The sequence below is a fragment of the Coenobita brevimanus genome, chromosome 2 (genome assembly GCF_032717465.1).
Source record: "Coenobita brevimanus isolate Jiangsu-jjx chromosome 2, ASM3271746v2, whole genome shotgun sequence".
In the NCBI taxonomy this organism is placed as follows: Eukaryota; Metazoa; Arthropoda; class Malacostraca; order Decapoda; family Coenobitidae; genus Coenobita; species Coenobita brevimanus.
This window is the reverse complement of record NC_136955.1, coordinates 29,451,285-29,478,775: the sequence shown is the minus strand read 5'-3', so window position 1 is coordinate 29,478,775 and position 27,491 is coordinate 29,451,285. Positions and strand designations below refer to the sequence as shown.

Below are 27,491 nucleotides of genomic sequence, written 5' to 3'. Positions count from 1 at the left end.
CCACCTCCCCCACCTCTGACCCCCTACACCACCTCAAATGAAAACTACACCAACTTCAAAACACCCAAGACCTGAAACCCAACACCACTGCAGCTAGCCTCTACAAACCAGGTGACTCCATCATGGTGGCTACACTGCTGACACCAAACAAACTAGCACCATGCTACACAGGGGCTTTTATGATTGTGAAGGTCCCCAACCCATATCAAGTCATCATACAATATTACAACACCACCCACACATACTGCAACCACCACGTGCATCCCACCACCCCGCTGCCCTCACCTGTCTGCCCAGCGCACTGCCCCTCCACCTGAGCGCGACGCTGACTCATACTCCTGCTACATCACCCCTTCTCTCTCTCCTTGCCCTCCCCCAGCCCCCCCTCCACCATCACCACACCAACCCCCGACCCCTCACCTTTCCCTCAAACCCCCCACTCACCCTCACCTCACACGCTCACCTCCTCCACCACACCGCCACCCCCAAGCCCAACACCTTCTGGCCCCCACGCCCATCACCTTCACCCACTCTTCACTCCACCCCATCACCCAGTTCCAGCAGACACCCTGCTTCCCCATCTTCCCCCTCCACTCCTTCACCACCACCCAGAATCGCAACTCCACCCACCCACCCACCAACTGCCCATTCCACCAGCACGCCACCTCTAGTGACCTCACCTCACACACCCAACTCCTCCACCATGCCATCATCCCAAACCCCAACACCACATGGCCACCCTACCCCCTCACACCCATCACCTTCACCGACTCCTCACCCCACCCCATCACCCTGTGCCAGCAGCCACTCCACTTCCCTGTCCTCTCTCCCCAATCCTCCACCACCACCCCGAATCACAACTCCACCTGCCGATCCACCAACTGCCCACTCCACCAGCACGCCACCTGGTCCCTCACCACCCACACCTGTGCTAACCACAACCCAACCAGATCGGGACTCCTATCATGCCCCCCAGCCAGATACGCTCCAACACCCTCACCTCCACCCACACCAATCCCATCACACACCCACCCCCAACACCTCCCCCCTCACCCTAAATATACACCACACAAGATGGACAATTCCAGTAGCCCACCCTACTAAGCCCCTTAGGGCAACCCCTCCATGACCTCATAAAGCAGGGCAACCTCTCTCATCTCCAGTCTGCAGCTGGCACCCACAGGTTACTCACCTCAGTTCCTGCCACCTGAGATGAAAATCAAACACGTCCTGTGGACCCCGGCCGGAGGACGCAAACACCGGCTCAAGGGTACAGCACAACTCGTCCACCTCCTCCAGCTGACACACCAGCCATCCACCCTGACCATCATCTATTGTCCACAGTAGGGGCCGAACCACCCCATGCACCGTTGGACAAACCTTCTTCACCATATCTCCTCCTCCTGTCAGACTCCCATTGTTGATACCTACCACCTCCAGCCACAGGGACGTGACTTCCACCCCTGTGACAGTGGTGAAATACCCACCCAACAGAGTGACCCCGACACCACTACCCCAAGAAAGGACACAGGGAGGTGACACCCACCACAAAAGGAGGCCACAGGGAGGCTCACAGATGTCCCTTGCCACACTGACCCATGTCCCCAGCAACCTTATGCCCCTCTTCCACCCAGCTAGACCCACAGGAAGTGCATTGGCCAAGTGCATTACCCTCTGATGAGGACAGCGTTCAACAGACTAAGGGTGGGACTTGTTTCAATACAGTTGCAAGTAGGCCCTTGGTAGCAGAATCGACCAGACCTGCCACTAAAAGAGGTAGAGAGACCGCCGGTCCTCAAAGCCCTACTTCTCCCCAGGGGAGCAGTGATGCATCAGAGTCCATCAGACCCAGTGTAGAAGGGGAGTCCACTGGACCTCTTCTGCCACCCACCTTCGAGAGCAGGTGTCTCAGACTGTCAGTCAGACGACCCCCACCTGCAGTCCCAGGGAAGGAAGCAGAGCCGTGGTAGAGTCCATCATACCTGCCACAGGGGGAGAGACCACCAATCATCCCCCAGCTGCAACTTTCCCCCAGCAGCAAGAGAGCAGTAGAGTCCATCGGACCTGCCGTGGGAGCCAGAAAGTCCGCTGGACTTCCTCCTCCTGTTGTCCCCAAGACAAGTGGTCCCACGACAGAGTCCATCGGACCTGTCAGACCGAGGGAGAGTTCACCAGACCTCCTTCATCCACTATCCCAGGAGGGAGCCTGGTTAGAGTCCACTGTGACCTCCTTCCTCTGCCCCAGATTGGAGTTCCGGTAGAGTCCATCGGACATGCCAGGTTGAGGGAGAGACCACCGGTCGTCTCTCCTCCACTACCCGTGAGGCTCCCTACAAGGACACCATCTCTGGCTCAGCCTGCCCCTCCAGAGGACAAGCGAGACACCCATCGTGCTCCCCCTCCTCTACAAAGGGCGGAGACTACTCCTCACAGGACTCTGGTTGGAGAGTGTCTGGAGCAGACCTGTTGTGAGCCTGGGTGTCCTGTCCCTGCAGCCAAGCCCCCGATTCCTCCTGCAGCTGACAGACTCTCCAAGGGCGAGCGGCCACAGATGACCCCTGACGGCCTTCCCCTCCCTGCGAGACCGCAGCCCTCAGACCTCGAGGGGCACCCCGCAGCTGACCCCAGGCCCAGGCCAGCATGGACCCTCCTCCAGGACTCCCACCACGGCCAAGGGCAGGCACCATGCAGCACGCCTTTTAGCTCTGTTTGGCCCCAGTCCTGAGGGCCACCTCATTCCTAAGGCCCCCGCCAGGAAGGGACCGCCCACCACACTGCCCTCCAGCTTACACCGGGCTCCAGAGTGCGCCGCCTGAGACCAGCGCCCCTATCGGGAGCGCACCCCTGATGGACCTCCTCCCGCACTGGGCTGTCACCTGTACCTACCTGTGACTTTGTCTCTGTGAGCCTCAGTGCCCCATCAGTGGTGTTATTGACTCTGTGCAACACTTGTGCCCCATCCATAGTGTTATAGAACCTAAGTGATATTTATTCCCCCACCCTCAAGCCAAAGTGTCAAGACCCGTGTAATACTAGTGGCCCCCCTATAGTATCCTGGACTCTGTGTGTTAGAGACTCTGTGTAATATTTGTGCCCCGCCCATAATATTGTGACCCCTGTGTAATACTTCTGACCCCCCCTATAGTATCATGAACCTTGTTTGTTATATGTGTAATGTTGTGCCCCACGACCCCTGTGTAATACTTGTGCCCCAGTTGTAATGTCACGCAACCCTTGTGTAATACATGTGATCCTCTATAGTATCATAACTCTTTGGAACTCTTGTCCCCTTTGATACATAGTGTTGTGAGATACACCATATTTATGCCCCATACATAGTGTTGCCTCATGTACTAATAGTGTAAAGTCCACTGTATTTGTTTGTAAGGTAATTTAAGTGTAAGACTGGATAGCCTGTGTTTCAGCCCTATCCCTTGTTTGCATGCTCTAGCCCGAATAAAAGAACCCAAGTCCGTGCCAGTATCTGAGTTCAAGGAGCTGGACCCGGAATACGCTGCATTATATATATATATATATATATATATATATATATATATATATATATATATATATATATATATATATATATATATATATAGCATCTTTATTATTAATCCAAACGTTTCGAAGACACAATCTCCATCATCAGTGGATATGTCCTTAAAAAAATGAGGTCCTTTCCACCTTCTTGACCTTGAATGCTGTCTTCTCAGTGCTCCTATAGCATCGCAGTGTGGGTTGGCCATATCTTGTTAATAAAATATCCGTAATAGATCTTCCTCTTGGGAACCTTAGTCTTGTCAGGAAAAGTAGTACCAACGTTGTGATGTACAGCATCTTTATTACTAATCCAAACGTTTCCTGACAAGATTAAGGTTCCCAAGAGGAAGATCTATTACGGATATTTTATTAACAAGATATGGCCAACCCACACTGCGATGCTATAGGAGCACTGAGAAGACAGCATTCAAGGTCAAGAAGGTGGAAAGGGACCTCATTTTTTTAAGGACATATCCACTGATGATGGAGATTGTGTCTTCGAAACGTTTGGATTAGTAATAAAGATGCTGTACATCACAACGTTGGTACTACTTTTCCTGACAAGACTAAGGTTCCCAAGAGGAAGATCTATTACGGATATATATATATATATATATATATATATATATATATATATATATATATACACGCGGGAGGCGGTGGCTGAATCGGTAGAGAGGCGGCCTGCAGTCCTAATGGACCCAGGTTCGAATCCCGGCTGGGGCAGGGAACAGTTTAAGGATTTGAATTTCATATAAAAAAGCAGACTTTTCTGATCTACCAGATGATCCGCCGACATGTCATAAAAATACCCCCGCTAATACCAGTACACCAGTCCTGTATGAGACAGCCCTAGCATGTATTCAATATGGATGTTGGGTGTTAGCGCCGAAATGGTGACATGTGGAGATGTAGGATGACTACTGGGACTTGGGAATAGGCACTGCGGCCTTTGCCCAGGGTCGGACACGTAAACATATATATATATATATATATATATATATATATATATATATATATAAAATACACTCGCCAGTTTTCATGATGTTATGACAGTACAGTGTTGTGAGGGCAAAAAGGTCTTGACAGGGGCGAGAAGGGAGATGGTTAGATTGTGTTGTCCCTCGGTTAAAGATTAAAGTGCTTAGGTGCATTTACTCTGTCGGCCGGACAGTCTCTCTCTCTCTCTCTCTCTCTCACTTTCAGTCGGAGAGATATAGAGAGATATAATTTGGCTAGAGGTCGTGTGCTGATGGTAGAGATAATAGGGGCGGGTCTCAGCGTTTATTGATTATTTGTCAGCTGTTTATTATTATTAATCTCCACATGTAACCGTAGATGGATATCTTTCCATCATTATTTTTAAAATTATTATTTTTCCGTCATTCGATGTCCCTGATTTTCACCGTACTTATTGAGGATGCACAACAGCATGACCCTATAACAATGACACAGTTTCATTGACCTTGACCTATTTTTCAAGGTCACAGGCTAAAAAATGTCCATAATCATCAATTTTCAACCTCATTTTACTCCAAAACTATTATAGATACGTGAACATGATGCAAATTCCTCGATAAAATTGTTTTCCAGATATTTGTGTGGAACAGATTTGAAGGTCATTCATGCGTGATTTCATGTTATTAGGGACACCCCACTTTGCAGTCATTTTCAATTGCTCTTCCGTACATGAAAAAACAGAACATAGGTGAGGCACTTCTTGGCCATACAAGTTCTGTCAGGTTCTGGGCTCAGGTCTTTATACTTTTTGACGGACGTTTGACTAACGGTTTTTGAGATATTACAAAAAACACTCTTCTCAAAGGTGGAAATTAGCGTTTGGAAACTTCCTGTTCCGTAGTTTGCAGATGATACTGTATTGAGGACGAAGGGGAACTGCAAAGCTTGGTGAATGAGCTTTTGTTTTGTGTGTGTGAGGAAGAAGGAACCAAAGGCAACGAGCCCACAAAACTGTTCCTTCCAAGAGAAAAACAAAATACAAGAGAGAGCCAAACTCAAGATCCATTCATTTCGAGATGCCTGGATACACTGCGTTTGAAAGGCTGGAGATAATAGGAAGCAGGAAATACGGACAGAGGGAGACAGTTCCAGTGTTGACCTGTTGCATAAATGAAGGATTAGGAGTAACGGTTAACTCTTGCATTAGAGAGTTGGGCAGAAAAGGGATGAGAGTTTGCTGCTAGACGGGTGCTACGCGCCCATCGTAGAGGTGGAGGAATGCATGCAGACAGTTCAGAGGAACAGTGACCATTGAAGAAGCGATAGAAAAAGAGATAAAGATGCAACAGTGCGGCAAAGAGACAAAGGTTGAAGGGAGTCAGTAAGAGGAGGAGAGTCAATGAGACGAAAAGCCTTTGACTCCACCCTATTGAGAAGAGCTGTATGTGGGAAGCCTCCCCACACATGAGAGTTGTACTCCAAACAGGGGCAGATAAAACCCCTGTATAGAGTCAACAATTGTGCAGGGGTAAAGAAGGAATGGAGTTGGTTTAGCACACCTAATCTCTTGGAAGCAGATTTTACAAGAGATGTAATATGATCTTTCCAAGATAAGTCCCGAGTAAATGAAACCCCATGCATGTTCAAGGATGATGCAAGATTAAGCTGAATATTATTAAACATTTGTGGGTATATCTGTGGAAGATTTTGTCAGGTTGATAGGGGTAAAAACCGAGTCTGTGATGCATTAAAAACAACCATATTATTTTTACCCCAGTCAGAGATACGAGCCGAGTCAGACATTAGGTGTGCCATGGCCTCATCCCTTGTTTGTTGAAGTAACTGCTGAGATGGATGTTGTGGGAATCGATTGGAAAAGTGAAGGGTGGAGTCATCAGCGTATGAGTGGATAGGGTTAGATGTACAGCTTAGGTCATTGATGAATAAAAGGAAGAGAGTTGGTGATAGGACAGAGCTCTGAGGATCACCACTGATAATAGATCTAGGAGAAGAACGATGGCCGTCTACAAAAGCGGCTATAGAACGACCAGAAAGGAAGCTAGAGATGAAGGCACAGGTAGAAGGATAGAAACCGTTAGAGGGCTGTTTGGAAATTAAAGATTTATGCCAGACTAAATCGAAAGCCTTTGAGATGTCGAGTGCAATGGCAAAGCTGTCGCCAAAGTCCCGAAAGGAGGATGACCAGGAGTCTGAAAGGTAGGTAAGAAGATCGCCAGTGGAGCGTCCCTGACGAAACCCATACTGACGATCAGAAAGAAAGTTGTGATAGGAAAGATGCTATAAAATTTTTCTATTAAGAATAGACTCGAAAACTTTTGAGATACAGGGTGTTAAAGCAATTGGACGATAGTTAGGGGGTTGGGAATGGTCACCCTTCTTTGGGACTGGCTGTATGAGAGCAAACTTCCAGCAAGAAGGAAAGGTACAAGTTGATAGACAAAGGCGAAAGAGTTTGCCTAGGCAGGGTGTAATCACAGAAACACAGTTCTTGAGAACAACAGGAGGAACTCCATCAGGCCCGTATTTCTTATTATAATATTGAGGCCTGTGATGCCAGAAAATACATCAGCTGAAGAAATTTTAATGTTAGCCATGAGGAAGTCAGAGGGGGGAAGTGATGGAGGAACAGCACCGGAATTGTCTAAGGTGGAATTGGAGGAGAAAGTCTGAGCGAAGAGATCTGCTTTATCAGTAGAAGAAATAGCTACAGAGCCATCAGAGTAGAAAAGAGGAGGGAAGGATGCTGAGGTAAAGTTTTTAGAAAGGTTTTTGGCAAGGTGCCAGAAGGAGCGGGAAGAATTCGAGTTAGAGAGTTGGGAGCATTTTGTACGGATGAAATTATTTTTATTAGAGTGAAGAACAGACTTAGCACGATTCCGGGCAGAAATGTTTAAAAGATGTGATTCAGGGGTGGGTTGGCTCCGGTATAACTTTTATAGGCCCTCTCCTTGTTGCGGGCAGCATTAGAACAAGCGTGATTAAACCAAGGCTTTAGTGCATTAGTCAAAGGATATGAGAAAGGAATGTATGTTTCCATGCCCGAAAGAATAACCTCCGTAATGCGCAAGGCACACCCAGATGGCTCCCGGCCATGGAAGCAATAATCATTCCATGGAAAACCAAAGAAGTACTGCCTGAGGGCCTCCCAATCCGCAGCTCCAAAGTGCCACAGACGACGTTTGGGAGAGTGTGTGTGAAACGGAATTTAATGGTGAATATAGGGAAAAGTAAGGTTGTGGTATTCGACATAAATGAAGTAACTGAATGCACTGTTAGGTTGGATGGCGAGGAATTGGAAAATGTGAGTACACTGAGGTACTTGCGTAGTGTGGTGAGTAAGGACGGAAGTTTAGAGGATGAACTCCATGAAAGAGTACAGCAGGGAAGAAAGGTTGCTGGTTCTTTGAAAGCAGTGATGAGGAATAAGGAAGTGAGCATGGAAGTAAAAAAGATGCTGCATGATAGTGTTGTGATACCAACTTTAACTTATGGAAGTGAGACTTACGCCTTACTGGAAGGGCACAAATCAAGGGTGAGAGCAATGGAAATGAGTAAACTGAGAGGAGCATGTGGGCTTAATGTAGAGAGAGACTGACAAATAGGGAAGTGAAGGAGCATTGTGGTGTGGATGTGGAGGTGATGGAAAGCGTTAGGAGAAAATTCACTTAGGTGGCTTGGCCACGTGGAAAGGATGGAGAGCGGGAGACTAGCCAGGAGAGTGTATGAGTGTGAGGTGGAGAGACAGAAAGACAGACAGACAGACAGACAGAGACTGAGGATGAGATGGAGGGATGGAGTGCAGAGGTATATGAGTGAGGGGTGTGTGACGTGGGTGATGGCAGCTAAATGGCGATGGACAAGGCAACGTGGAGGCTATTTGTTTGTGGCCATCCCCTACCGGATTGAGGCATCTGGATATAGAAAGATAGATAGATAAATAAACAGATAGATAGATAGATAGGCAGATAGATTATTATTATTACTATTATGTTATTATTATTATTATTATTATTATTATTATTATTATTGTTATTGCTGTTGTTGTGTTCTTTTTGGTTTTGTTTACTTATTTTCTGTACTTGTTGATTCTCCTTTAACCATCCGTCTAGCAACAAACTCTCATCCCTTGTCCAACTCTCTAATGCAAGAGTTAGCCTAACCGTTACTCCAAGTCCTTGATGTATGCAACAAGACAACCCTGAAACTGTCTCCCTCCATCTGAATTTCCTACTGCCTATTATCTCCAGTCTTTCAAACGCAGTGTGTCCAGGCACCTCGAAATGAACGGATCTTGAACATGGCTGTCTGTTATCTTGTTTTTGTATGTCTTGGAAGGAACTTTTTGCAAGCTCCTGGCCTTTGGTTCTTCCTTCCTTGCATATATAGATAGATAGATAGATAGATGTAGATAGATAGATAGATAGACAGATATAGATACATATAGATATAGATAGATAGATAGATATAGATAGATAGATATACAGTATATGGATAGATAGATAGATAGACAGCACATTTTCTAAACTGAAGTACCCAAAACCCATGTTATTCAGTGCCATAAAACATGCTAGGGCTATCAGGGAACAGGCAATGGCTGAAAAATCCAGTGATGTGACACGTATAGCCCTGCCCAATATCTATACGAGCAACAACATTGCTCGGTTTTTAAGAAATTCAGGAACTGAGATAACTTTCATGACATCTCAAACAGTGGGTGATCTGGTCAGATACAAGGTACGAACCACCAACACAGGCGAGAGGGTGTTTACTCCATTCTATGTGCAGTATGTGATAAGGTCTACATAGATGAAACAGGGCGTGACTTGGAAGAAAGAATAAAAGAACATAAGTATGCATCGAGCCGGTACAACACCAACAACGCATGTGTAGCTCAGATTTAATACACATCACGTAATGAAATGGAAAACGCAAAAATTTTGCACAAAGAAGCAGACTTAAAAAGACGCAAATGTCTGGAGGCAGCTGTCATAGTATGTTCCAGTACCACTGAACAGTACAGAGGATCTTATCACCTATCGGATTCTGTGTCCAAATATATTGTCAATAGGATAGGTTCCCCACACCACCACCCCTGAACTAAAAACATCACCCCTCCTTCATTCCCATCCATATCCATCCCCAGTCATCACCCAGCTGCTTGCTCACATATGCAACACTTATGCGCACACACACACACACACACACACACACACACACACACACACACACACACACACACACACACACACACACTTGTGCTGGGATCGGTAATCCCATTCCCCTTGTGCCCCGTATTTCCTTACCCAACATTCCTTCCCTTTCCCTATAAAAGATATTGTATCCAATATACTTATATAAAATAAAAGGGTTTGCACCACCAGTGTAACTGTAGAATTGTAGATACTAAGAGGAATATAATTTTGTCTCCGTCTGTCTGTCTGCCTGTCTGTCTCTGTCTCTGTCTCTCTCTCTCTCTCTCTCTCTCTCTCTCCCTCTCTCGCTCGCTCGCTCGCTCACCATTTATCCACCTATCAATCTACCTATGTCTAACTATCTAAGAACATAAGAAGAGAGGATAACTGCAGTAGGCCGGTTGGCCCGCGCTAGGCAGCTCCTAGAAGAGTAACTGAACTACTAGAATGAGATAACGACAGCAAAGAAGAAGGCTCTCACCCGCCCTCCAAACTCTCCAGCCGATGCCGGCAGGAAAAAGTCAGAAAGAACACCACGCAGTATAGAAAAACTGGCGTGGACATTTTATAGGAAAATGTGAAAGGAGAACAGAGATTATCGTACTGTAACCTGAAAAGGAAAAAGTATGAATTAGTATTGGGTATAAGATTTTTTTTTTCTATACCCACCCCTTATTTGTCTTATGCTTATCTAGCCTGTGCTTCAAACTCTCAATGGAAGAGGCAGCAACTACTTTATTCCATTCGTCTACTACACTATTACCGAACCAATTTCTATTTCCTTATTGAAAAGGAATTTTTCTAGTTTGAAACCATGACTTCTAGTTCTATCCTCTCATAATATCTCCCTTCTTTATACCTTTCATCCACTAAACACATCTGTTCAACGTTCTGTCCTCTAACTCTCCCTCTTTTCCGTCTGTTCCACACCTGTGTTTGGCGTTCATAGTTTCTCTCTCTCTCTCTCTCTCTCTCTCTCTCTCTCTCTCTCTCTCTCTCTCTCTCTCTCTCTCTCCACGCCTTTGTTTTAAATCCCATATTTACTGACCTACCAGTCGCTTCCCTTTCCCCTGGTACCATCTGACTTCTCACCTACTTGATAAAATCTCCTCATGCTGCTATTCCTGTTCTCTCTCTCTCTGTCTGTCTGTCTGTCTGTCTGTCTCTCTCTCTCTCTCTCTCTCCACGCCTTCGTTCTAAATCCCATAATTACTGACCTGCTGCTCCCTTCTCTTCCCCTGGTGCCACTGGACTTCTCACCTACTTGTTAAAATTTCCTCACACCGTCGCCCCATTACCTCATAATGATCCTTCATCTTCCCCCTATTAATCCCTGTCTTCTCCCGTCTCTCCTTCATAAATTCAACTCGTAAATAAAGCTTTCCTATATGTCTATCACTATGGTCCTTTCACCGCAAGAAGTCCGTTCAGGGTGTGGCAGAATTTGGAATTCCCCCGAGTGCGACGTTGCCAATTTGACCACCAATTATCGGATTATCAATCTGTCTCCCTACCTACCCCCATCACACCTGTTTCTCTCTCTCTCTCTCTCTCTCTCTCTCTATATATATATATATATATATATATATATATATATATATTGTATATATATATATATATATATATATATATATATATATATATATATATATATATTGTATATATATTATTTATTTCCAATTTTTTTTCCACACCACTTATGAGGTAAAAGTCTAGGCGCGTTTTATTTTTAAGAGGTTTCCCCTGTAGGCCCAATCCTCTCTCTGATCTTTAATCATAATTTTCTTCTTCATCAGAACTTTCTGTTATATTGACGAGAGAGAGAGAGAGAGAGAGAGAGAGAGAGAGAGAGAGAGAGAGAGAGAGAGAGAGAGAGAGAGAGAGAAACAGGTGGGATGGGGGTAGGTGATAATCCGATAATTGGTGGTCAAATTGGCAATTCTACGGCGTGGCAACATGGGAAAAAAGCTCTGCCACGTGTCATAGAATTCATTCAAATCGTTGTTATAATTCTAAAAAGTGATACTCAATGTACTATGTAGCTTCCTTTACTATATACAGAATATAAAAAACAATTTCAAATAGCACATAGATGGGAAATAAGAGAGAGAGGCATGCACTACGGTTGATTTGGTAGAATCGCTAGAGGTGATTCACCAGGTGGGCCCCACCCTGAACGGATTTCTTGCGGTGAAAGGACCATAGGTATACTCCAACGTGTATACTGAACAAGATATACTATTTCCCATGTGACATATACAGTCACTGCTATAATTTTGTAATTGAATGCCTATCGCTACTCGTAATTTAAGTGTATATACCAATGATGCATCACTATGTGCTGTATATATTATGTAAATACCATAAATATATTACGTAGGCCTACATATACGCATTGCCATTGGTCAGTATGCCTGTCACTAGGTATACTCCATCATGTATACTAATCTAGATATACTCTCTCCCATGTAACGTATATAGACAGTGGTATGTTTTGTAACTGAATGTCTGTAGCTACTCATAATTTAAATGCATATACCAATGAAGAATCACAATATGCTGTATGTATTGTGTTAATATATATATTAAGTAGGCCATATTTACGCATTACCATTTGTCACAAACGCTTATGCCAATATGCCCCTTTTTATTTTATAATCTTTGTAATTATGTGTACTGTAGTAGCATGTAAATTCTAGGCTAAAATTACTCTTACAGCAGGATAACTCCTCCTTTATTGGCCACCCATGTGGTCATCATTCAATGACGCTGCCTCTTCACAGGATGAGGAAGGGGTATCCTATAAACTAGCCTTACGGGGTCAAATTAAATTCTTCCCAAGGATTTCCCACTTCACCTGCCCCTTATTTCTCTCTGTCTTTGTGCCGTGATCTGTAATCCCTTTCCCCTGGACCTCACCTCCCCCCTACCAACCCTAGCCAATACCTCACCCCCCCCACACCCCCACTGCCTTCTACTATATAAACAAGAGATGTAGTGTATATTCGGCGGGGAGAGAGAGACGAACCATGGAAGTGTGTGGACGTCCAGATCCCGTTCCTGCTGCAACCTCTCCTGCTGTTGCTCACGACCCGTTGAGGGGGGGCAGACAGCAGGCCTCGGCCTTCTACGACCCAGATGAAGATCAGAGGTGCTGTGGTTTGGTTTAGCGTTCGGGCGGGGTACGGTTTTATCAAACGCCACGATGCTGGTGTTGATATTTTCGTGCACCGTCAGGCGATTGCTAAACCAAATCCACGGCATCTCCAGTGCTCCCTAGGCGATGGCGAGACGGTGGAGTTTGTCCTCTTTGGAACGCCCAAGGGTCCTGAGGCTAGGGACGTCGCCGGACCGGGAGGGGCTGCCGTGCAGGGCTCTGCCTATGCACGGCGGCGTCCCACGATTTGGTGGCACCAGCCCAGGGATCAGGGGTGTTCAGGGGAGGTAAGCACCATTGTCGAGATGTGCATCGTGATGGCGAAGGCTTTTTGTGGGGGTGATAAGGGGGCTTTGCGTGTTGTCCTTCCTAAGATCTTCAAGGAGAATGGGCTGCCCAACCTTATCATCCCCGAGTGCTTTGTCCGTGATGTACATACAGTCCCTCGCCGACGGGAGCGCCAGGCTCGTAAGCCTCGTCCAGCTATTCCTCGCCAGACTCCGAGGAAGAGGCTTAGGCTTGAGGCCCCCCTCAACCGAAGGACGACCTCTCAAGTTGACGACTCGGCCCCGGCCCCGGCTAACGATACGGCTACGACCACGGCGGAAGTACACCAGCAGCCAGCAATGTCTGAGGAGGAGCGGGGCTCGTCTGCCACCACCTCCATGGCCGAGGAAGCGTCGACCGGCTCCTCGGCCGGGGAGGAGGTCGGGGAGTCCGCTCCTCCTCGGCCGGGGAGGAGGTCGGGGAGTCCGCTCCTCCTCAGACAGAGGAGGGCATCCCATCTCGCCCTCCTATAACGACCTTAAGGATCGGCTAGACGTAGCCTCCTATAGACACCTTCTGGCTCTCAGCGCTCACACCCGATCGTACCAGCTCAGAGCAATAACATATACCACCCTCTATGATCTGCTCCGGGCTGGCGATCGGGGTGAGAACATAAGACCTGTGCTGATTGTCAGAGGGGAGGAGGTGCGTCTAGCCGATCTTAGAGCATTTTATCACATGCTCCCACCTCGGCTGGCCCCCTAGATCGGCGGTCTGCGCGGTGAGAGAGTGACCAGTACTTTCATCATAAAACTCGGCTGGCCTAATACCCTGAATAGAGGGTGATGGCCATTAAGCCAAAAACAAACAACAAAAGTATATTCGGCAATTGTATTCTGAGGAAGCCGTGAGGTGAAACGTCAATACACACTCAGTCCCACATCGGTATTTCTTTTTTCTCCATATATATATATATATATATATATATATATATATATATATATATATAATACCTATCTATCTATCTATCTATATGTACTCATGGGAGACTTCAATGCAAAAGTTGGAAAATCAAAAAATGGAGAAGCATGAATGGGAAAATTTGGAGTGGGAGAAAGGAACGAAAGAGGAGAAATGTTGGTAAACTTTGCTGAAATGTTTAACATGAGAATAATGAACACATTCTTTCACAAAAGAACAGGGAAAAAGTGGACCTGGAGAAGCCCAAGTGGAGAAACAAAGAACGAAATCGACTTCATTATAGCAGATAAGAATGACACGATCACAAATGTCACAGTTATCAACAAAGTAAATATCGGAAGTGACCATAGAATGGTGGGTTGCACAGCAAGATTCAATTTCAGAAGTGAAAGAAAGAAAATGATTAAAGATAAAGAGATATGCCCAATAAAAGTAAACGGAAATAAAGCAGCCTTTCAGTTGCAAATAAGGAACAGATTTCAAGCTCTCAGTAATGCTGAATGTGACATTGATGAGCTGAATGACAGACTGACAAAAGTGCTAAAAGAATCAGCGGAGGTAGTAGGAAAACCAAAGCCAAGAAATATTCAGAAATGACACTCGAGCTTATGAAAAAAAGAAAGGAAATGAAAGTGAAAACAAAGAAAGATGAAATAGAACGAGAGGAATTAAATACGCTTATCAACAAAAGAGAAAGAGAAGAAAAAAGAAAGAGAAACATGGATCAGATCAAAGAAACCATCAAAAATGGAAAAAGTCTGAAACAGGTCCGAAGTAAAATGGCACTAGGAAAGCAACAAATGACATCACTAAAAGAAAAAAAAACGGTGAAGTCATTAAATGCAGAGATAAGATGTTGAAGAGAGTTGAAGATTTTACAAAGAACTGTATGCATCAAAGACCGTAGTACCAATAACTAACTTTTCAGTTGACACAATTGAAATACTTGAGGTAACACCAGACGAAGTAAGTAATTCTCTCAAAAATATGAAAAGAGGGAAAGGTCCGGGAGAAGATGGAATAGTAGCAGATTTACTGTTGGATGCATGAGCAGAAGTACAAAATAGGCTTGCTCACTTATTTACTCAATGTATAAAAAAAGAAGAAAATGCCCAAAGCATGGTGTAATGCAATAGTTATTTTACTGTACAAAAAGGGTGACTCAAAAGACCTTAGTAACTATCGACCCATTAGCTTGCTATCAGTCATTTACAAACTCTTCACTAAAGTCCTTACAAACAGAATAAATACAGATTTGGAGGAAAACCAACCTCGTGAACAGGCAGGATTCCGAAGCGGGTACTCGACTACTGATCATCTACACACAATGAATCAGGTAAATGAGAAAACTACAGAATATAATAAACCACTGTGCTTAGGTTTTATTAATTACGAAAAGGCTTTCGCCCCAGTGGAGCACATAGCAATTATAAATTAATTGCGAGAACAAGGAGTGGAACATTGTAAAACTGCTCGAAAACATATATAAAGAGGGAACTGCTACAGTTAAATTACATAAGGACTCTGAGAAAATTAAGATTGAGAAGGGCGTGCATCAGGTAGATACAATATCACCAAAGTTATTTACAGCATGCCTAGAAAGTATTTTCAGAAAGCTAGACTGGGAAAACAAAGGAGTGAACATTGATGGAGAAAAGCTAAACCATTTGAGATTTGCAGATGACATTGTCCTAATCTCAGAAACAGCAGAGACATTGCAAAAAATGTTAAATGACCTGAACATAGAAAGTCTCAAAGTAGGGCTAAAGATGAACCGGAGTAAAACTAAAGTAATGTTTAATCCTCAAACACCAAAGAGCGTCATAAGAATAAGTGGAGAAATTCTTGAAGAAGTCGAGGAGTACAATTACCTGGGACAAATACTAAAATTAACGAAAGATCATGATAGCGAAATAAAAAAACGCATTACAATTGGATGGAAAGCTTTCGGTAAACATAGGGACATTATGAAAAGTAGTTTGCCAGTTTGTATGAAACGAAAAGTATATAATGAACGTATAATTCCAGCTATGACGTATGGTTGTGAGACTTGGAAACTGACAAAATCGGTGAAAAATAAATTAATTCGTTCTCAGAGAGCAATGGAGAGGTCATTGTTGGGAATATCTATAAGAGACAGGAAAAGATCAACTTGGGTGAGAGCAGACTAAAGTCAAAGATATTATAGAAGTTATAAAAGAACAGAAATGGAGGTCGGCAGGCCATGTAGCAAGAATAAGGGATAATCGATGTAGCAAGAGGTTGACTGACTGGACACCAAGAGATTGTAAGCGTAGCATAAAGAGGCCAGACAGGAGGTGGAGGGATGAGATAGAGAAATTTGCAGGGAAAACGTGGCAAAGATTGGCTCAGTCAAGGAATTCGTGGAGAAGGTTGGGAGAAGCCTTTGTTCAGCAGTGGACTTGTAATGGCTGCTGCTGATAATGATATACATATATATATATATATATATATATATATATATATATATATATATATATATATATATATATATATATATATGTGTGAATGTTATGAGTCCATATGATATTTACAAATCATAATAGATAGATAGATAAATAGACAGATAGACAGCTCTATGCGAGCCTGGGAAAGGGAAATGATCTTGCAAGTTAACTGAGGAAAAGCTGACGACAGATTAGGAAGTAGCAATGTCAGGATATGATGCAGGCAGTTTGTCAGCGAGATAGCAGGGGAACAAAGCCTAGTGACATACACACATACTCACACACAGGTTTCTGGAACTTTCCAACCACAGTGTAACACACGTGACACGACCCCTGTTTCATCAGAATTTAGGAAGTAGAGTCAGAAGGAGACAGGCCATAGAACAGGCAGGTTGTAGGGAGAAGGGCTTAGCAACATGGAAGTGAGAGAGAGACAGAGAGAGAGAGCGAGACGGAGGTAGCTAGCGGGACTCTATACTTCGCTCTGTGTGTGAGAGACTTTGTTAATATTTCCAAGACAAATAAAAATAGTCCCATACTATTCTTTACCTCTCCTGTCATTGCATGACAAATGGGAACGAAGATTATCTACTTACAATCTACTCAAGTATAACAACCGCTCGTCCACAAGTTCTAATATATATATAACTTCTCTACAAGTTACTACAAAGTTTTTTTTATGATATATACATACATATATATATATATATATATATATATATATATATATATATACATACATATATATATATATATATATATATACCGGTCATAAAATACTACACTCTCCAGTTCAAAGTCCTCTACCCAGGGGCAACGCCCTAGCCCTTCGGAGATACCTGGCGTAAAACCAAATTATTTTCATTTTATTATATATATATATATATATATATATATATATATATATATATATATTCTCACAACATACGAGGTCTGGTCGAAAAGCATTCGACCTTTAGCTGGAAAAAAAAAAAAAAAAAAAAACAAGCTTGCTTACTGAGTTAAGGTATTAATCCCTTTCAGAGTATGCTCCTTGGGACTCAGCACAGCTACTCGTAACCCAGCGGCCCTTCCGTTGCTGGAAACATTTTGTAAAGTCATTTTTTGGGAACAAGATTTCTGTCGTATTTGTCTTCAAATCATTTTTGTCCTCAAATATCATATCCTTCAACAGCATCATCAGTTTAGGAAATAACCAAAGGTCGCAGGGAGCCATGTCTTGAAAGCAGGGAGCCTGCCAGGCCTGTGTGATCCTGTGTTTGGCCAAAAATTCCTGGATAGGATAGGATGAGTGGGCTGGAGCATAGCCGTGGTGGATCTGCCAGTCCTCTGCCTCCCACAACTGCACTAACCATTTATAACTCCCTCCCCCCCGCACACACACACATTGAAAGACACTGACTGGTGGATGGAAGTAGGGATGGATTAAAGGAGAATGCATGGAAGGAGGGATAGAGAGATAAGAGGATGAATGGAGGGAGGATTAGAAAACTGGATAAATGGATTGATTAATGACGACGGATGAGTGGATGAATGAAGGGAGAGAGGAATATCTGTAGGTGAAAGGATAGACTAAAACTGATAATTATGTGATGATCAAGGAGAACACGTCCTCAAACACAAGCTGCTCGACAGTGACTGGACTGGGCGGCAGCGCTGAACATACATGAGTATGCGAATAACGACTCAAGGTCACACTTCACTGAGGCGGATACCCTTCCTCCTACTGGTTTACGAGAAAAAAATAATAATGGTCGGATACTTTTCGATCACACCTCATATTCCTGGCCCACACTCGATCAGCTTTCTTCTGTATTTTCCATCTCACTTCAGCCCATGTCGTCTCATTATATCCCGAACAGTTTTTCTTTGGATTTCGCATCCCCAGATTAGTTTCCTCCAGACTTCAATCCGCAGCAGTTCAGATCCAATTGTCTGTTTTTTTTTTCTTAATCGAGGACTCCTGTAACTGGGTGTAAGGATTTTTTTTTCTACATTCAATTTGTTTTTAATTTGTTTCCATCTGTTTAAACAAATAAATAAATAATCTCTCCTCGCAGGCGTGGCAGGTCCAAACGGCCCCCGCTGGCACAACAACCGCCGCTTCAGCCTCCGTCAGCTGCGAGACCAGGGCATGGGCAAGTCCAAGCTGGTGTCGGCCGTACTGACGCAGGCACAGAAGCTAGTGGTGGCCATGAAGGAGCAGGCGGGCACACCGGCACCTTTACCAATAGCACTCTTCAACGCTGTTGTCAACATTATTTGGCAGATGGTTGGAAGTGAGTGGTGGTGATAGGAAGTATGAGATCAGGAGGAGTAGATGGGAAAGATAAGAAGAGTGATGATACTGACAGTGTTGATATTGTTGTTGAGGAGGAGGAGGAAGAAACGAATAGGAAGAATGCTGCTGCTGCTGGTGAGGTAGTGGTGGAGAAGAAGGAAACGAAAAGGATAATGATGATGATAGTGACGAAAACACAAGTAACAGTCTGTACTATGAAAATGTTTAGAAAGCCTCAAGGCTTTTTTTTTTGTTTGTTTGTTTGACGGCCAAGTTACCTTAATTTCCTGCTTCGTCTCTCTTCTGTCTCCTCTCTCCACTCGCTGTGCTTCTTGGAGTAATGGCATTATTGTGCATTTGAGTGCAACGGTGATTCATAATAGACACTGTTGTATATTCTGTGTTAACATATTTGTGTTGTTCTTTAATTCCCCTGGATATAATGAACACACGTGTACTGAGTCAATGACTGGCATATATTTGTCCATGTAATGAGAGATTTATTGGGGGATTTCCAAACAGAACTCTGTGACAGTTTTTTTCAGGGAGGTGAGTAGCAGAAAATGATCTAGCATGAGAATAAAAAAGTCAAGAGAATAAGAAATGTAAAGGGAAAGTTGAGGTATGTGCAATGTGCATAGAAAAATAATTTTCTTTTGTGAAGAATATTAAGTATGGAAGTCTGTTGACAATAGGGCTGAAGAGAAGTACTGAGATGGGTGGTCATATAGGTGGAGAATAAATGTAACCATGATGGTGAAGGGTATATGTGCGTGTGAAGGTGAAAGGAAGTGTGTTAGGCCAAGAAGCAGGTAGTGAAGCAGTTGATGAGGCTAGAAATGAATACTGTCATAAAATCATTCTTGGGTTAATTTATCGTCCACCTGGTCAGCCACTCAACATTGATAATGAAATCTACAATCAAATTGCCAAACTATCTTGTATGCAAAGCACTGTAATATTTGGTGACTTTAATTTACCAATTCCAAAATGGGGAGAAGCCCTATCCTCACACACAGGGTCAGACCTATATACAAATTTGCAAGAAAGTTCTTTGTATCAATTTGTAAATTTTCCGACACGTGGAGCTAATATCCTAGATCTTGTCTTAGCTACATCAGAAAATGTAGTGAGTAATGTTATTGTAGGAGAAGAATTTAGTACAAGTGATCATCGCATAGTTACATTTAACATTAAATTCAGTGAAGACAATGTCAAGGCCAGTCGTGACAAAGTGCCCAACTTTAAGAGAGCAAATTATAAGAAATTAAAGGCAATTGCAGGTGCAGCTGACTGGCATCCCATCGTCGAAACTTTAGATATCAATGACGCGTGGAGTTACTTTGCAGAAATTCTCAACAGTGCCATCAAATTATGTATTCCTATGCACAACAGAAGGCCCACCAAAAATTCTAAACCCAAATGGTGGAGCTCCAACATTAAACATTGTCTAGAAGCAAAAAATCTAGCATATAAGAATTATAATACCACAAAGAGTCAAAGTGATAAAAATTAATACGATGCCCTTCAACGAAAAGCCAAAAAATTAATTAAATGCAGTAAGAAAAACCTTGAGACACATATTGCAAGTATCAGTAAATCAAATCCCAAAGAATTTTTCAGTTACATAAGAAGCAAAAAGGTATTAACTCCATCAATCGGTCCCTTAGTCACAGATAACGGAGAGCACACTGATGATGAAACTATGATGGCGAAAATTCTTAACACTTTCTTTGCGTCAGTATTTACAACAGAAATTATACATACAATTCCTACTGTTTCCCCCATTCCTATGGAAGAGGGCAACATAATCACTGACATTACAGTCAGCAATCGTGACGTACTGCTTGCAATAAACAGATTAAAAGAGAATAAAGCACCAGGACTGGACAAAATATCGCCACGTGTATTGAAGCAACTACATAATGAAATATCAAAGCCTTTATCTGAACTTTTTAGCTTATCACTTAAGAGCAGTAAGGTGCCACATAAATGGAAGCTTGCTAACGTAACCCCAATATTCAAAAAGGGCAACAGAGCCCAACCAGAAAACTACCGCCCAATTAGTTTAACATTGGTGGTTTGCAAATTTCTTGAAATTGTTATCAGAGACAAGTTTGTAAAACACTTAGAAACAAACAATCTCATAAAAGATTCGCAACATGGTTTTTGTAATAATCGTTCTTGCCTCACGAATTTGCTGGACTTTTTCAATGATATACGGAACATGTATGATGAGACTAAATCTGTTGATGTGGTCTACCTCGATTTTCAAAAAGCTTTTGACAAAGTTCCCCACAAAAGACTCAGAAGCTAAAGGCACATAGATTCAGCAGCAGTGTTCTCGGGTGGGTAGAAGATTGGCTCACCGGACAAAAGCAAAGAGTTGTAATAAATGGAAAAGAGTCAGACTGGATAAACGTTACAAGTGGAGTACCACAGGGTTCAGTGTTAGGTCCTATTCTTTTCTTAATATATGTTAATGATATAGACGAAGGTAGGGTAGTGGATGTTGGAGTGGCCCTGGTGAGAGAGGATAGTGTTTGGAAACTCCCTGTACTGTTGTTTGCAGATGATACTGTGTTGTTGAGTGAAGACGAAGGGGAGCTGCAAGGCTTGGTGGCTGAGTTTGAGAGAGTGTGTAAGAAACGGAACCTAAAGGTGAATGTAGGGAAGAGTAAAGTGATGGTCTTTGAGAGAGGTGAAGTTAGTGAATGTACAGCGAGGTTGGATGGTGAGGAATTGGAAAATGTGAGTACGTTTAAGTATTTGGGTAGTGTGATGAGTAAGGATGGAGGTTTGGAGGGTGAAGTGCTTGAAAGGGTACAGCAGGCAAGAAAGGTTGTTGGTTCCTTGAAAGCAGTGATAAGAAACAGGGAAGTGAGCATGGAAGTGAAAAAGTTACTACATGACAGTATTGTGATACCAACTCTAACGTACGGAAGTGAAGCTTGGACATTGTTGGAAGGACACAAGTCAAGAGTGAGAGCAGTGGAAATGAGTTATTTGTGAGGAGCCTGTGGAGTCACGTGGAGAGACAGGCTGACGAATGAGGATATAAAGGAGTGTTGTGGTGTGGATGTGGATGTGATAGGAAGCGTTATGAGGAACACACTGAGGTGGTTTGGCCATGTGGAGAGGATGGAGGGTGAAAGACTGACGAAGAGAGTGTATATGAGTGAGGTGGAGGGGGGAAGAGGGAGGGGGAGGCCGAGGATGAGATGGAGGGATGGGGTGGAGAGGTATATGGGAGAGGGGGGTGTGAGTTGGGAGCAGGGCAGTGAAATGGCGGGGAACAGGGCGACTTGGAGGCGATTTGTTTGTGGCCACCCCAAACGGGATTGAGGCGTCTGGCAATAGATAGATAGATAGATATAGACGAAGGATTGTGTTGTAAGATTTAAAAATTTGCTGATGATACTAAAATGGGTAACAGAGCAGATACAGCACTGAAAGACAGACAGTTCAGAGAGATCTTGATCAACTGTTTAACTGGGCCCAAGTCTGGCTAATGGATTTCAATATTAATAAATTCAAAGTGTTAAACATTGGCAGTAAAAATGTAAGAACAAGTTATAGCATGCATAATGTCCAGCTTGATAGGGTAAACCATGAAAAAGACTTAGGAGTTATAATAACAAATCATTTGAAACCAAGCAAACAATGTGCAGAAGCTGTGAAAAAAGCCAACAAATTGATTGGGTTCATAGGCAGAGCATTTGAATATAAATCCGATAGTATCGTCCTCACTTTGTATAATTCCTTAGTATGCCCGCACTTGGAGTACTGCGTTCAGTTTTGGTCACCGTATTATAAAAAGGATATGGAAAAGCTTGAAAGAGTGCAGCGAAGGATGACAAAGATGATACCTAGATTGAGAAATAAACCGTACGAGGAACGTTTAGAAGCCCTGAATCTCTTTACCCTAACAAAACGGAGGATACGAGGAGATATAATTCAAGTATTCAAGATATTCAAAGGACATGATAACATGGCTGTCGATAAATACTTCACAGTTGATCGCTCGAACTACACTAGAGGCAATGGGCATAAAATAATTGGCAAACGATTCCAGTCGCATGAAGCTAAGCATTTCTCTTCAATAGAGTTGTATATATATATGGAATAAATTGCCCTCCAGCGTAATAGATTGTAATACAGTACAAACCTTTAAAGGTCGCCTGGATAAGTATTTGGCATCCAACCCCCAGCTTAATATGTTTACTCCTGAATAAAACACTTGTGTATGTATAATTTTCTGTTTTATTTATTTTATTTTTTTAGTGGCTGTATCAATTTATTAAATGCAAATACAGTATATTCACAGACTAGGATATGCACAGATAGCCCTGAGTTAATGGTCACTACTCATACTCTCGACCTGTGATGGGCTATGGATCACTGAGGGTCCCTGTTAGTTACGTAGCCACCATCGGGATTTTTTTAATGTACCAGGGGTCACTGCTTCAGGAGGTGACTTGTTTGCTTGTCCCGCACGGGAAAGTTCCTAGTCTCAGTGGAATGAATGGAGCTGGGGCCTGATTGACTGCTGCCTACATTAATAGCGCCAGGCAAGGCTGCCACACCACCCCTGATTATCCACACTGTGTCCCCAGATGCCCCATCAACTCAACGTACCCATACAGCGACATGCATTAGTTATTTATTTAGCCTATTCGATTACTCATTGTACTTTACTACTTTCTCTTTCAGGTTATTCATACTGGTAGCTCATAGATAATGTATTATAGAATGTAGCTTTTCCTTTTCAGTCTTTCCTATGAAATTTCCATGTCAGTTTTTCCATGCTGCGTGGATTTTTTTTTAACTTTTTCTTGCCAGTTTTGGCTGGAGGGTTTAGAGGTGGGGGGAGCCTTCTTGCTTTATTATCCTTATCCTTCAGCATGTAGAGTTAGATCTTGTAGTCATAGTCTACTCTGTACCAAACAGCACCGAAAGGACCATAAGGTCTGTTGCTGTTTGCTTTCCTTTGTACTCCTTTGTACTCCTTTGACAGGTGATGGCGATGATTGGATGAATTATGAACGGAGGAGCCCATGACTAGGGTCTTGTGTCTCCTTTTTGTCTTGACAACAGATCGATTGACTTTTTTTTCGGTAGTCCATACAAAGCACATATGTTAAGAAATATGATAATACAAACATGCAGATGGTTAAGAGTGTTGGGTAAAACATCGATTCCAGAGGCATGAATAGTGAGAAGATGAGTGCCAGGCCCATTTCGATGGGCATTATTTAAATAGTTCTAACTCTATAATGCCTTTTCTAGTATTGCTTTCAAGGCTTTACCTCACAGTATGGGCCTGGTTGGTGATGTATAACAGCAGCAACAACAACAACAACAATAATAATAATAATAATAAAAATAATAATAATAATAATAATAATAATAATAATAATAATGATAATAATAAGAGTTATAATGATAATAAACTATACTGATAGCCTTATGCCTTAATCCCCTAAAGGATGGCCACAGACAAATCGCCTCCATATCGCCTTATTCTCTGCCATTTGGCTACCTTCTGTCCAGCTCCTCCCTCCCCCTGCCCTCTTCACTCCATCCTTCCCTCTCATCCTCGCTGTCTTCTTCCCACATCACCGCATTCACATACACTCTTTGAGTCAGTCTGTCATTTTCCATCCTCTCCACGTGACATGACCATCTGAGTATTTCTGTTTTTCAGTTCCTTGAACATCAGTACCACAATGTTCTTTTAGTTCCTCATTTGTCTGTCTGTCTGTCCATTTAACTCCACATGCTCTTCTCAGATAACCCATACTCATTGTTCACACTTTTGTGTCCTTCCAGTAATAATGTAACTTCCACAGGCCGGCAGTTTGAAATGACAGACCCGAAAATGAAGCAACTCAACAACCTCCTAGATGAATTCATGATAGCCAGTCCCAGAATGTACATCCTGGACTACATGCCGTGGGTAAAGAATGTGTTGCCGGAACTCATGGTCAACAAGCTATTTAACATCGACGTAGTGGAACATGTCAAGAACAAGTTCATCTCATTTTTCATGGTGGGTACTGATATTCAACATGCATAAGTTCATCTCATTTTTCAGGGTGTTTACTGAAATTCAGTATCACATATTTCATGGTGGGTACTAAGATTCGACATGTTAGGCATAAGTTCATCTCATATTTCAGAGTGGGTTCTGGAATTGGTTTATATTTGTTCATAACACCTTAACAGTCTGATGTTTTTATGACTCGCTTTCAGTTGAATGAAGTTTTTGGATTTAGCTGTGGTAAAATACAAAAATTAATTCCGCTTTGAGAGAGCCAGTGGTGGCAATATTAACACTTTCAGCCTCATCTGAATTCGCTTTTAATTGACTGACGGAAAGCTTCCTGCGTTTTCTGGAATAAAATAGAAGTGTCCCGACCAAGAGAGGGTATTTGGTGACAGTGCTCCACTTCGAGTCTCCATTGATTCACTCTCTCCTCCTTGACACGAAAAGACGTCCTATTAAAATTAAGTGGCGAAGGCGTGTGCAGAGCCTTGATATCTGATGGCTATTTATCCAACATCTGTGAACATTAGGTACGGTTATCCTGTATACCGCGTTACAGAACTCATTCAACAAAGTAGTAGCAGTAGCAGCAGCAACAGTAGCAGTAGCAGTAGTAGTAGTAGTTGTCGTTGTTATTGTTGTTGTTGTTGCAACCTCAGGCTCATCAGAACGTGAACCCAGCGGACATCAGGTCGAAGTTGTCCTCTACCGTAGTCAGCCATCCTCATTTCGAGAAATGGGGGACGGAAAGGTGAGGCACATTTGTATAACTGGGTTCCTCCACTGCACAGCTATATCGTTCCCATCACGTGAAGGCGTCCCTCTCTAGTACCAGCCAGGCGGTAGAAAGTCTAATACACGTCATTCTCATCATGGTTTGCAAATGGCCGTCCTTAATTGGGGTTTGCCTACTTCTTTGCATTCTCAGTTTTACCATTTGTTTAGTCCGATGACATGTTCGTATATATAATTCTTGCCATCTCCGCCCCATATTTGTCAGGTTTGAAAAGACCTCTCTTGTTCAGAGAAAAATAATAGTGGTTTAGACCTTTCATTTATAGGAGTCAACCCAAAGCTGAAATACATTGTTTAGTAGCAAGAAAAAAATATGTTCTCTTGCTGAATTGGTTAACTGAGAAATGGGGTAATGACGACTAAAACAATAATGATAACTAGTTACCCATTCTTATTATGTAGCCACAATTAAGAAGCTTCGCCATTATTACTTTTGGTATAAAAGGTACATGTTATATAAACAAGATCTGAAGAGCTTAAGATAATTTCTTGTGTAACATCAACAAACTCTTAAGACAAAGATGTCGAAGAACGCATGTGTAAATTTTACGCTTGTCTCAGTAACTTGCTAACTATATGCTTAACTGTAACCATACGTCCTTCAGATCATTCAAAGTACCACAGCTATATGTCTGGAAAGTTACTGCTTTAAAGCTTTTGTGGTTTTCTCTAAACCGTGTTGCAAAGAAAAAACTGAGTAGATTTGAATTTGGTACTTTCTACTAGGCTAAATGGCCTAGGAGGGAGTAGACTGTAGCACCAGTCGAACAAGGCAGTACTCCCGAGGTTGATGGCAAGCTGGTGATAGGGAGAGCTGGAGCTTCCGTTTCACCAGCCCTCAGGACTTGATCCTAACCATCTCCCTTTGCTGAACATTTTCAGTGCATTCATTTACACAGAGAGTAGGCCAGCATGCTCTCATAATACCTCTACCTTCAACTGTCTACACTACACTACATGCGCATAACATATCACACATTCTATTCACGTCTTTAGTAATGGCCGCTGTAATCTTACTATCAAATGAGGTGGTATCTCGGATTGCCACCACTGGCAGGGTAGGGCTGGAGGCACAGGGTCCTCCCGGTTACCATCAAGCGATTGTGCCGGCAGCGACTGTTGCTATTTCCGGGAATGCTCGTCAGCGAAGAGGTGACAGTGCGGCCTTATTCTTTACCAACATCCGCGGCCTTACCACAAATTTAAACTCAGTTCATTTTTTCCTTCAGTCCATATCCCCTTTGGCCCTTTACCTCACAGAACCACAAATCTCACCCGCTACCGATATATCTCCATTTTGTTTTCCCGGTTACCATCTCCTTACAAACTTCCGTAACAAGGGCGGCACCTGTTGTTATATCAAATCCCAATATTCAGTTGACACTATTTTAAACTTCACTTCATCCAGTTTAGATCACTCATTATATAAACTAAATTGTCAAAACATTACCAAATATATTGTGTAGTTTATCGTTCCCCCAATGCTTCTTCGGAACCCAGTGTATTTGATTCCATATCCACTCAGTTGAGTAACCTTAACCTTGCCCTTGGCACCGAAATTACCATTTTGGGTGATTTTAACATACATAATGTTGAATGGTTATTGCATTCTGCCCGGACTGACGACGCTGGACTAGAGTGCGAGCTGTTTGTGGAATCGTTTAATCTCACCCAGCTGGTAAAGCAACCAACCAGCATACCTGATAATCCTGACCATAATCCCCATCTCTTGGATTTATTCTTGACAAACAATCCAGATCAATACAGGATAGAGGTACTG

The 27,491-nt window shown here is 43.1% G+C and overlaps 1 protein-coding gene across 1 annotated transcript in view; it reads left to right on the top strand.

Annotated features, from left to right (window-relative positions):
• Nucleotides 1-27,491, top strand: part of LOC145392003 (cytochrome P450 2L1-like) — a 185,876-nt gene that overhangs the window by 51,485 nt on the left and 106,900 nt on the right. The window contains exons 4-5 of the mRNA XM_080266490.1: nt 18,647-18,865; nt 24,720-24,919. Coding sequence (XP_080122616.1) covers nt 18,647-18,865; nt 24,720-24,919 — 419 coding nt within the window. The remainder of the gene's footprint in view (nt 1-18,646; nt 18,866-24,719; nt 24,920-27,491) is intronic.